Here is a 12,882-nt window from a genome sequence, read left to right as displayed (position 1 = left end):
CATTAGCACCCATTTCTCTGCCCTCCAGAGAAAGCTGGGAAAGAGGCTCATGCAGAACCTGGCATCGTTTGGGCAGTAAATTCCAGGGGTACAGGCACCCTGAACATGGTCTAGACTCCAGAAGAGGGGCAGTCTAGGCTTTGGGTGGGGATAGCCTCTTTACCCCACGAATTACTCATCCTTTGCAGAGGGGAGTGCCTGGAGGAGAGCCAGAAGTATTCTCTTAATTCATGTCCCAGAGCAGGGCAATACTGCAAGCAATAAGAATTTCAGTGGTAGCACTGTACCAACCACAGTGCTAAGCTCTAGGCCTAGGGCAATAGATTAATGAGGGACACAAGAAAAATGGGAAAGTACAACACAGTGATGCGTTAGATAGAGATGAGCACAGGGTGCTCCTAAACACAGATTTATATAGTTTGTTTTCTATACCTACAATTCTGCCTTTTCCACTGTATCATAAATTGAATCATTTAGTATGTAGCATTTTCTGATTTCTTTCACTTAGCATAATGCATTTGAGTTTCATCTATGTTGTGTATGTCAGTAGTTTGTACATTTTTATTGCTGAGTGGTATTCCATTGTATGGATGTACCATACTTTGTTATCTCTTTATCCACTGAAATACATTTGTGTTGTTTCCAGTTTGAGGCAATTATAAAGCTGCTATAAATGTTTAAGCACAGATTTTCATATGAAACATGTTTTCATTTTTCTTGCATAAATATGTAGGAATGGGATTGCTGAATCACATTAAGTGTATATTCAGCTTTGTAAGAAACTGCCAAGCTGTTTTCCAAAGTGACTACTATTTCGTGTTCCCACTGAATATGGGATGTGAATATGTAGGAGTTTATCTATTCACCTACGATAAACATTTGGGTTGTTTCCAGTTTGGAGCTCCTACAAGTAGAGCTGTAATGAATGTTCATTTACAAGTCTATGTTTGGACATATGATTTCAGTTCCCTTATATCACACCTAGGAGTAGAATGACTGGCTATTGTGGTAGGTGTAAACTTAACTTTTTAAGAAATTGCTAAACTGTTTTCTACACTGTACTATTTTACATTCCCAGCAGCAGGTGGAAGAGTTCCAGCTTCTCCTCATCCTCGACAACGCTTGTTATGGTCTATCTTTCTAACTTCAGGCTTTCTAACACATGTGTAGTAGTAGTATGGTCTATCTTTCTAACTTCAGGCTTTCTAATACATGTGTAATTATAATTTGCATTTCTCTGACGATTGACCATGTTGAACATCTTTTAATATGCCTGTTTGCCTTATGTGTATCTTCTTTGGTTAAGTGTCAATGCAAATCTTTTTTCCGTTTTTAAAAATTGCGTCATTTTCTTATTACTGAGTTTTAAGAGTTTTCAAAATATTCTGAACACAAGCACTTTATCACATATATGACCTACAAATATTTTCTCCCAGTCTTTGGGCTATCAATAAAGGTTCAATAAAAGGTTCCTTTTATTCTCTTAAGTGTCTTTTGTAGAGCATAAGTTTATTTTTGAAAGGTTAAGTTATCAATTTGTTCTTATAGATTGTGCTTTAGTGTCGTATCTAAGGAATCTTTGTCTAACTGAAGATTGCAAAGGTTTTCTCCTGAGTTTTCTTCTAGAAATTTTATAGTTTTAAGTTTTATATTTAGGCCTGTGATCTCCTTTGAATTAATTTTTGTATATAGTGCAAGGTATGGATTGGAGTTCTTTTTTTCCCATATGGATATCTAACTGAGGCAGCATTATTTATTAAAAGGATTATCCTTCTTCCATTGAATTATCTTTGCACCTTTGTCAAAAATAAACTGTCCATATCTGTGTGGGTCTAATTCTGTATTCTCTATTCAGTTTCATTGATCTATTTGTCTTTTTTTTTTTTTGGTACCTCTTCATTTCCCTCACCTATTTCACTTATCCTCCCACCCCCGTCCCTTCTGGCAGCCACCTGTTTGTTCTCTGTATCTATGACTCTTTTTTTTTGTTTTGTTTGTTCACTTGTCTTGTTTTTTAGATTCCACATATAAGTGAAATCACACAGTATTTGTCTTTCTCTGTCTGACTTACTTCACTTAGCATGGTACCCTCTAGGTCCATACCTGTTGTTGCAAATGGCAAGGTTTTATTCTTTTTTATGGCTAATATTCCATTGTGTATATCACATCTTCTTTATCCATTCATCTATCGGTGGGGACTTAGGTTGCTTCCGTATCTTGGCTATTGTGAATAATGCTGCAATGAACATAGGGTGCATATATCTTTTCAAAATAGTTTTTGTTTTGTTTTGTTTTCTTTGGGAAAATATCCAGAAGTGGAATTACTGGATCATATGGTAGTTCTATTTTTAATTTTTTGAGGAACTTCCATACTATTTTCTGTAGTGACTTCACCAATTTACATTCCCACCAACAGTGCATGAGGGTTCCCTTTTCTCCACATCCTCACCAACACTTGTTATTTGTTGTCTTTTTGTCTTTTTTGATGCCAATACCACACTGTCTTGATTACTCTGGCTTTGTAAGTCTTGAAGTAGGTAGTGATGGTCCTCTAATTCTTTCTTTTTCTAAGTTATCTTGGCTATTCTAGGTACTTTGCATTTTCATATGAAGTATAACATCAGCTTCTTAATTTCTAAAAAAAAAAATGCCAACTGGGATTATCATAGGGATTGCTTTGATTTTATAAATCAATTTGGGGAGAATTGACATCCTAAAAAAGTTGAATCTTCCAACCCATGAGTAAGGTCTCTCTCTCTCCATTTATTTAGGTCTTCTCTTAGTGGTATTTTACAGCTTTCAGGATACAGGCCTTGTACATCTTTTGTCAAATTTAACCTTAAGTATTTCATATTTTTATACTATTATAAATAGTATAATAAATAGCATTTTTAATTTCAACTTTTTATTGCTTGTTGTCAGTATGTAGAAATATAGGAGGTTTTTGTATATTGAACTTTTATCCTGCAACCTTGCTAACCTCATTTGTTAGTTCTAGTAGATTTTTTAAAAAAGATTACATCAGGTTTTCTCTATAGATAATCATATTGTCTGATTATAAATAAAGACAGCTTTACATAGTTCTTTCCAGTCTGGATAAAACAGTCCCACACCACCCAAAAAAATTCCCTCATGCTGTCCTTTTTAAATAACATTAAATAACATCATCCCTCCACTTATAACTCCTGCCAACCATTGATCTGTTCTCCATTACTCATTCTGATTTTCAAGAATGCCTTATAAATGGAATCACTGCACATAAATTTTTAGACTGGTTTCTTTTATTCAGCATAATGCCTTTGAGATTCATGCATGTTTTTGTATGTATCAGTAGTTCTCCCCTTTTTATTACTGAGTTAGTATTCCATTATGTGGATATAACACAGTTGGTTTGTCTATTCACCTGGTGAAGGACATTTGGATTGTTTCCCATTTGGGGTAATAATAAATAGAACTGCTATAAACACTTTGTGTACAGGCTTTTTTATGCCCACAAGTTTTCATACTCTTAGAGTAGATACTCAGGGGTGGTATTGCTGGGTCATATGATTAATATATGTTCAACTTTATAAGACACTGCCAAACCCTTTTCCAGAGTGGTGGTATCACTTTGCATTCCTAACAGCCATCCATGTATGACAGTCCGATTGCTCTGCATCTTCACAAGTATTTCATACTGTTAATATTTTTTTAAAAATTTGAGCCATTGTAGTAGGTATGTAGTAGTGATTGATAAGTTATTAAGAAATATTTTCTAATATTTTGAGGTTTTGTATACTTCTAAATATCTGTTATTGATTTCTAAAATAATTTCTGTATGATCAGAGAACATAATTTGTATGACTTGAGTACTTACAAATTTATTAAGACTTGTTTATGGCCCAGAATATGATTTTTCTTGATAAATGTTTCAAGTGTACTTAAAAAAGAATTTGTATCCTGCTGTTGTTGGGTAGAGTGTTCTACAACTGTCAGTCAGATCAAATTCGTTAATAGTGTTCAAGTTTTCTGTATCCTTGCTGATTTCTTTGTCTACATGTTCTATAAATCATTGAGAGAGGGTATTGAAATCTCTGACTATAATTGTGGATTTGTCTATTTCTCATTGAAATTCTATCAGTTTTGCTTCATGGATTTCAAAGCTCTGTTATTAGGTTCATTAACATTTAGGACTGTTATGTCTTCTTGATGAATCGACCCCTTTATTATTATAAAACATACCTCTTTATCCCAGGTAATAGTCTTTGCTCTGAAATGTTCTACATATGATATTAATATAGCGACTCCAGCTTTCTTTAGTGTTAGCGTGGTACATCTATTTCTACTCTTTTAGTTTTAACCTGTATGTGTCTTTACATTTAAAGTGGATTTTTGGTGGCAGCATATATGAGTCTTTCTCCTTTAACTAATCTGACAATTTCTATTTTTTGACTGGAATCTTTAGACTATTTATATTTGATATGATTATTGATATGTCCCATCAGTTTTTTGCCCTTTTTCCTCTTTTTTACATTTTTAATTGAGTATTTTTATGACTCCATTTTTCCTCTTTTGTTGGCTTATTAGCTGTAACTCTTTGTTTTATTACTTTAGCGGTTGCTTTAGGGTTTCTAGTATACATCTTTAACTTATCATAGTCTACCTTCAAGTGATATCGGTATACTTCTGTTTCTCCCCTCCTAGCCTTTGTACTATTATTGTCATATATTTTTACTTATTTATTTATTTAGTTATGGCTGTGTTGGGTCTTCGTTTCTGTGCAAGGGCTTTCTCCAGTTGCGGCAAGTGGGGGCCACTCTTCATCGCAGTGCGCGGGCCTCTCACCATCGCGGCCTCTCGTGTTGCGGAGCACAGGCTCCAGACGCGCAGGCTCAGCAATTGTGGCTCACGGGCCTAGCCGCTCCGCGGCATGTGGGATCCTCCCAGACCAGGGCTCGAACCCATGTCCCCTGCACTAGCAGGCAGACTCCCAACCACTGCGCCACCAGGGAAGCCCCCGTCATATATTTTTCTTCTACATATGTTATTAACCCCACACTACATTATTATTTTTGTTTAAACATTTTAGATATCTTTTAAAGGAATTTAAATAGTAAGAGAAAGTCTTTTATATTTACCTACACAGCTATCATCCAGTGCTTTTCATTCCTTTGTGTAGATTCACATTTCTCTCTGATGCCATTTTTCTTCTGCCTGAAGGCCTTCCTTTAACATTATTTCTTATAATGCTGGTCTGCTGCTGATGAATTCTTTCAGGTTTTGTATGTCTAAATATTCTTTATTTCACCTTCATTTATTTATTTATTTGTGTTTGTTTGTTTGTTTGGCCTCGCGGCTTGCAGGATCTTAGTTCCCCAACCAGGGATTGAACCGGGCCCTCGGCAATGAAAGCACAGAGTCCTAACCACTGGACCACCAGGGAATTCCTTCACCTTCATTTATTGAAAGATATGTTTGTGGCCTGGAATTCTTAATTGACAAATTTTTTGCTGTCAGAACTTTTAAGATGTTGTTTCACTGTCTTCTCGCTTCTGCTGTTTCCTTCAGGAAATCTCTTGTCCTTTAGTTTGTTCCTCTATGCATGCCTTTCTATCTCTGGCTGCATTTCAGATTTTGTCTTTATCACTAGTTTTGAGCAGTTTGATCATGATGTGCCTTGGTATAAATTTCTTCATGTTTAATTTGCTAGGATTTTTCTTCTTAAATCTGTTGGTTTATAGTTTTCATCAAAATTTGAAAATTTTTGTTCATTATTTCTACAGCTTTTTTTGGTCTCTTCCCTCCTTTGGGGATTTCAATCACACTTATACTAGGCTACTTCAAGTTATCCTACACCTCACTGTCTTCATTTTTTTTCAAAAAATTTTTCTCTTTCTTTCATTTTGTTTCTATCGCTATGTTTTCAAATTCACTATTCTTTTTTCTGGCCCATCTAATCTGTTTTGCTCTGAAATCTTGTTATTAATCTAATCCAGTGTATATTTTCATTGCAGACATTATATCAATAGTTTTCATCCTTAAAAGTTCAGGTTGGGGTTTTTTTTAAACATCTTCCACATCTCTACGTAACATGTTCAGCATTTCCTCTTGATTTTTGAACATGTGGAATATACTAATCTAGATATATACTAGAATTATATATCTGCTAATTCTAATGTTCTGTGTTGATTATGAGTCAGCTTCAATTGATTGAGTTTTTATTATGGCTTGTGTCTTCTTGCCTTTCTGCATTTGAGGTAATTTTTTTAATTGGATGTTAGACATTGTGAATTTTACTTCATTGGATGCTGGATATTTTTGTAACCAAGCAAGGGCTTATGTGCCTGTGGCACAGAAAGTCAAACTTTGACAGCGGGTGTTTGCAGCAAAGTAAGGGTTTATTGCAGGGTACCAAGCAAGGGAGTGGTCTTTGAGATAGGGATATTTTAAAGGGGAAGAACAAGGAAACTGGGTTTAATCATCATCTTGTGACATTTCTTAATCAGGGTTTCGGAAGTCAGGATGTCTCTGGTTTATGATTCTCTGGCCAGGTGGTCCATGGCTCGGGGGTCTGTGAGTTCATCTTGCCCTAGAGAAACAAGCTGAGTTTATATGTTAATGATGATATCTATAACAGCAATTTTAGTACATTTACGATGTTGTCAACAACTGCAATCTTAGTCATCTGTTCTGGTTTATTAGTGTCCAATTAGCACACGATTGAGGTCAGAGAGGACAAGAAAGGGATTGAGGTCAGAGGAGACAAGCAAGGGAATAAAGTTTTGGATAGATTAATCACAAACTCAGTAAGGGAACTTGGTTTGAGGGGGGCTCAGTTTCATACTTGTATTCCTATAAATATTCTTGAGTTTGTTCTGGTATGTAGTTAAGTTACGTAGTAAGTTTGATCTTCTGACTTCCAAGATTTGGTGGGCAATACTAGAGCAGCGTTTATTCTAGGGTTAATTTTCCCACTACTTGGCTATGCTCTTCGGAGTACTCTAACCCAATATTTGTGAATTATGAGGTTTTCCGTTCTCACTGATGGAAACAGGCATTATTCCTGGCCCTGTGTGAGCTCAGCTTACTGTTCCCACTGATAATTTCAGGTGATTCTTTCTTTTCAGACTCAGACCCAGATAGTCTCTCCTCACTTTGCACTGGAAACATCACAAATGTACTCTAGCAGGTGAGAAAAGATGATGGCAGCAGGGCCTTTATAAGACTTCCATGGCCCCAGGGTACTCCGACAGTGTAAGACCCTATGCCACTACCTACTAAGCATCTTAAAATGTACCCCATGTTCCACATTAAATGCCTTTTTTAAACTGTAACATTTGAAAATCTTTTTATATTGTACAGTTTTGAGTTTTATAAAGTATAGGTTGCTTGTTCTTTTCTTATAGACTTAAACATTATGCACACACAGAGTGGAGTTGATAAGTTGTAAATACTTTTGTAAATATTTAATTATTTTGATTTTGTGGGGGTTTTTTTTAGTCAGTATTTTTTCAAGTCTCAAACATTTCTGCAGGCCCTTGAAAAATCTCATAGGCTCTGGGCACTGTGCCTACAGAGCTCCTCGATGGGAGCAGGGGGAGTAGAGAGGAAGGAACAAATTGTACAGCAAGGATTGGATAATGCTTGAGCTGCATCTGATTGGAGGGGAGGGAAAAGGAACTGGAGAAGTTGTTGCTCCCTACCCAGCTAGCTTCAGCACAACCATTTGCAGAGATGGAAGAGCCAGGAGAAGGCACAAGTTGTAGGAGAAAGGGTGTATTCTATTTGGGACAGAAAGACAGCCACTGTCTTATCAGGAGGTGAAGAAAGGCAACAGGGTGCCAAATTCCTTTCCTTTTGTCATAGGGCACATCGTCTTGAGCTGGTCTGGAAGATGTGAATAGTCAATACCTGTCTCTGCTAATACCCTTATTAATATGAAGAGCATATCTTAGAAATGTGGCAATAAGGAAGATGCCAATCTCTAGAATAAATAGTTCCCATAGGCTAATATGCTAAGGAGGATGATGGGCTGTCTTATGATAACGTCCCCTTTTTCTCAAAGTACCTTGGCTTACTTCCTTGATCAGTTTTGCAGAATTTCATAGATGTTTCCAGCACCACCTTCTGTGATGACATCTCCCAAAGGAAGTCGAGCCCAGAAGCTGAAGCTGCCCACTTTAACACGAAAGGGGACACTGGAGGTGCCGTCCCCTACAGAGGAGGACTGGTCTAAGGATGATGAAGAGGACTGGGTCTTCAAGGGTCCAGATCAAGAGCAGGATTCCCTACCTCAGCCTTATCGAATGATCAACAAGCTAGTGAACTTTCTGTTTGACCACTCGTGGGAAATTATTGAGGAGAGGGAAGCATCGAGGAAAGCTGAGCTCAGCCGCATCCAGCCCACCATCTACCCTCCACTTCTAGAAAGCAAGGTATGGAGCGGCTGACAAGGCGGCCTTGTTTCTGAATTGAGTGTTAATAAATGATAACACCTGATCCAGGGAAGGACTTACTACCAGGAACCTTCATTCAATAGGACAGTGCATTTTTGAAAGATTATAGGCATGCTGGTGTTGATTAAAATAGATCTAGTAATTGCCTGGGGAAATGGGTGTTCTGGTTAATTGAAGATTATACAGATGTATCTTTTACATCCTATTGTTATTTAAAAATCTTTCAGACAGTATTAATCACTCCCTTGCTTGATGGTTGAAAATCTGCCAGTGTGTCAGTTATAGCTCTTACCAGTGTTGTAGATGAATAAAGTGAAGGGAATGGGGCCACTGGTCCACTCACCACAGGGCCTGTGGTCACACTTAGTGTTGTGAATGAGCATTTATTCTCAACTTCTTTGTTTTCTCTGGCCCCTTTCCCCTAAGAGTAGAATGCTATGACTTTCTTGATGTTTGGGCAAGATATTTAGATGGGCACTGTGTTTGGACATGATACTATAACTAGGAGGGACCTGCTTCCCTCTTTGAAAAGTTAGCTCATATTACTTGCAGATGGCAATAACTGAAAAAATCATTCCTTTTTTCTGTGTTTTTCTTTTCCCAGCTCAACAAAATGCCAAATTGTATGGCTATTTCCCAAGACTATGTGTTTATTGGAGGAACCAAAGGATTCTCCATCTATAATCTGTACAGTGCTAAACGAATATATGTTTGGGAGAAGCTTAAGGTTGATGTCACTTCCATCTGGGCCACAGATTTGGGGAGTGAAATACTTATTGCTTCTGTGGATGAAATGGGTACACGTTCTTCATCTTCCTTTTTAGCCTAATTTATAGGTACCTGTAGACTGTTGTTCAACTTAATCTCCTTTCCAGGCATGGGAGGGGCCAGACCTGGAGAGTTCTCCCTGGTCATGTAGTATTAACTAACATCTGCAGGACAGTATGGTGTGCCAGGCACTATTCTAACATTTCACACATCTTGGCCCATTTCACCGTCACAACAGCCTTAGTAGGTAAATACAGTTTATTATTCTTGTTTTTCAGAAGAGGCAACTGAGGCATGGAGGTTAAATAACCTACTTGAGGTAATGCAGAAAGTAAGTGGCACAGGCAGGATTTGAACCAGGCAGTGTGGGCCCAGAGTCCACATCCTTTCCAGCACTCAGCAATCCTGCTGCTCATTTAAGCCAGGCTTGCTTTTCTTCCTCAGCCTGAGGATGACCCAGGCATGGGGACCATAGTATAGAGAACTATGGACAGTGTCCTGGAAGATACGTGTCTGCAGGAGAGTGACCTGACCCAACTGGCATTTTAGGAAGAGCACCCTGATAGGAGTTTGCAAAAGTCAAATGGAGAGGTAGAGAGACCAGGAGGAGCTAGTGCATTCATTTAGGAGAGAAATTAGGAAGGTCTGAACCAAGGCAGGGGCTGTTAAAATGAAAAGAAAATTGTACTGTAGTTCTGTAAGATGTTAACATTAGGGGAAATGAGGTGAGGGATTATAAGGGAACTCTTTGTACTATTTTTGCAATTTTTCTCTAAGTCTAAAATTAGTTCAAAATAAAAAGCTTAAAAAAATGAAAAGGAAAATATAGTGGAAAAACTTGGTGAGTGATGGAATATATGTATGGGGTCAGGGAGTAGGGCGGTATGTGAGGGTAAGTGAAGAAAAATGACTCCTTTCCTCCTTAGATAATGGGGTGGATGATGATGCCATTACTTGATAAGCAATTTTAGGAGAATAAGATTTCAGGGGTCTGTGAGTTGAGGAATTCCATTTGAGCATGCACATATTTGAGGCACCTGGAGTGGGAATGTTGATACTCAGGAGGAGTTTGGTGTAAAGATAGGACTGCATTTATCACACTGCATTATATCTAGTTAGTTTCCTGTCTGTGTGATTCTCAATGTGATGAATTTGAGGGCAGAGACTGCCTTGGTTGCCCCTAGCACATTTGTGGTCATGGAGCAGATATCCCATGAATGTTTATTGGGTTGAGTTAGACTTTCACCCACAGTGATCCAGATACCTCTGCAAGGTCGGTATTATGGCTGTAGGGGCAGGTTATGAGTGTCTGGGAGGCACCTAAAGAAAGAGGCAAGAAGTCATGGTGGATGATGATCACATAGCCCTTAGGTTAAATGAGAATGAGAATGACAAAATTACTTATTGTATCAACAAAATTAACTGCATGAGGAGCTTGTTGGGCTGTGAGAAATGAGGCACATAGAAGAGTAAGATGTGATCCTTTCCCTCAGAGAATCTGTGAACTCACTCGAGGAATAAAAAACACTCACAGGAAGCAGTTGGATAACAATGTGAAACACTATGGGATGATGTGCTAAAACAGATGAATAGAAATCACGAGTGGATTGGTGTGGCCAAAGTGCTTACAAGAGGATTCTAGAAGAAGAGGGTAGGGCCAGTGTAGACCGAGATGACCCAAGAGGGAGAATAACTTGAACATTTCAAGTGAGGGGTGGAAGAAGGCAAGGAGTCCAAGATGATCATGGGCAGTGGAGGAGCCGGGGAGGAAGCCTAATAATGCATGAGTTTATCATGATATCTCAGAAAGTCAAATATAAAATTTCAACTTTTCTTCGGTTCACCTGCCTGTCTTTCATTCTTACTTATTTTTCTGTTTCAGGTATCATTAGACTATTTTATTTTTATAAGGATGGTCTTTACCTCATCAAAGCCATCAATGAAGCGGTAAGCTCATGTTCTTTCATCTGTAGCTGGGCCAAAAGCTGTAGCAAATCAAGTTTACTTTTAACATGGAGGCAATGACAGCCATCCTAGAGTAGAAAGAAATAGAGACCTCCCTGGCCAGAGAGCCTCCTCCAAAATATCCAATTAAAAGATCCCTCACCATCAGAGGGTACATACTGAATGCCTTGGATTCATTTTCCTGGTTGTCAAGAGAAGAAAATTACTAAGGAACTCTGGTCCAGATTGAGCACCAGACCAACATGTCTAATAACTACTTACAAGTCCCTAAATTTTCCAGGCTGCTTCACATCCTGTTCCCTTGTCCATGCTGTTCCCTTTGCATAGAAGGCTCTCCTTGTCTCCCTACCTACTGTGTGTACCTCTTAAATTTCTCTCATTCTTCAAGACCAGCTCAAACATCCCCTCCTCTGAGATGCTTTCCCTGATATACCCAAGAGAAGTTGATCCCTCCCTCCTCTGTGCCACCACCATATAGGAAAGAATTTCTATCAGTGTTTTCTCTACCCTCCACACTTATTTGTTTATATGACTGCTTCTTCTCCTGGATGTAAGTTCCTTGAGGGCAGAGGACATGGCTTATTCACCATATATTTCTTGTTCCTAGTACATTGCCTGCATACTATAGGTTCTTTTTTTTTTTAAATTAATGAATCCAAAAAAGAGGCTGTATTGCTCAGAGTATATTTTTAATTGTAGTTTGTTTTATAAAAAATACTATTGATGGGCACCAAAGCAATTCAGTGGGAAAAAGAAAGTATTTTCAACAAATGATGCTGGAATGCTGGATAAACAAATGGGGGAAAATGAACCTCAACCCTACCTCACATCATATATAAAAATTAATTTGAGATGGATTATAGACCTAAATGTAAAGGCTAAAAACATTATACTTTTTGAAGAAAACACAGGAAATGTTTTTTGCAACCTTGGGGCAGGCAAAGATTTCTTAGGACATGAAAGGCACTATCCATAAAAGAAAACAACTAAAATTGGACTTCATCGAAATTAGATACTTTTAATTCCTCATGCCATATACAAAAATTAACTCAAAATGGTCATATATCTATATGAAAAATCTAAAACTATAAAACCTCTAGGGCTTCCCTGGTGGCGCAGTGGTTGAGAATCTGCCTGCTAATGCAGGGGACACGGGTTCGAGCCCTGGTCTGGGAAGATCCCACATGCCGCGGAGCAACTAGGCCCGTGAGCCTGCGCGTCTGGAGCCTGTGCTCCGCAACAAGAGAGGCCGGGACAGTGAGAGGCCCACGCACCGCGATGAAGAGTGGCCCCCGCTTGCCGCAGCTAGAGGAAGCCCTCGCACAAGAAACAAAAGACCCAACACAGCCAAATAAATAAATAAATAAATAATAATTAAAGGTGCTAATAATTAAAAAAAAAAAAAAAACCTCTAGAAGAAAACATAGGAGGAAGTCTTCATGACCTTGAGTTAGGCAAAGATTTTTTAACTACAACACCAAAACCACATTCCATACAAGAAAAAAATTGATAGATTAGACTTCATCAAAACTAAAACCTTCTGGGCTTCCCTGGTGGCACAGTGGTTAAGAACCCACCTGCCAATGCAGGGGACACAGGTTTGACCCCTGGTCCAGGAAGGTCCCACATGCTGAGGAGCAGCTAAGCCTGGGAGCCACAGCTACTGAGCCTGCGCTCTAGAGCCCGCGAGCCACAACTACTGAGCCTGCGCTCT

The 12,882-nt window shown here is 38.5% G+C and overlaps 1 protein-coding gene across 1 annotated transcript in view; it reads left to right on the top strand.

Moving 5' to 3' along the window:
* The first annotated feature begins 7,103 nt into the window (after positions 1-7,103).
* Positions 7,104-12,882, top strand: part of WDR93 (WD repeat domain 93) — a 37,711-nt gene continuing 31,932 nt past the window's right edge. Inside the window, exons 1-4 of the mRNA XM_036843543.1 lie at positions 7,104-7,168; positions 8,070-8,414; positions 9,040-9,232; positions 11,086-11,150. Of these exons, the coding sequence (XP_036699438.1) occupies positions 8,088-8,414; positions 9,040-9,232; positions 11,086-11,150 (585 nt within the window). The 5' untranslated portion in view covers positions 7,104-7,168; positions 8,070-8,087. The remainder of the gene's footprint in view (positions 7,169-8,069; positions 8,415-9,039; positions 9,233-11,085; positions 11,151-12,882) is intronic.

Source organism: Balaenoptera musculus, chromosome 2 (assembly GCF_009873245.2).
Source record: "Balaenoptera musculus isolate JJ_BM4_2016_0621 chromosome 2, mBalMus1.pri.v3, whole genome shotgun sequence".
NCBI lineage: Eukaryota > Metazoa > Chordata > Mammalia > Artiodactyla > Balaenopteridae > Balaenoptera > Balaenoptera musculus.
The sequence above is the reverse complement of the archived record's forward strand: the minus strand, read 5'-3'. Positions and strand labels throughout refer to the sequence as shown.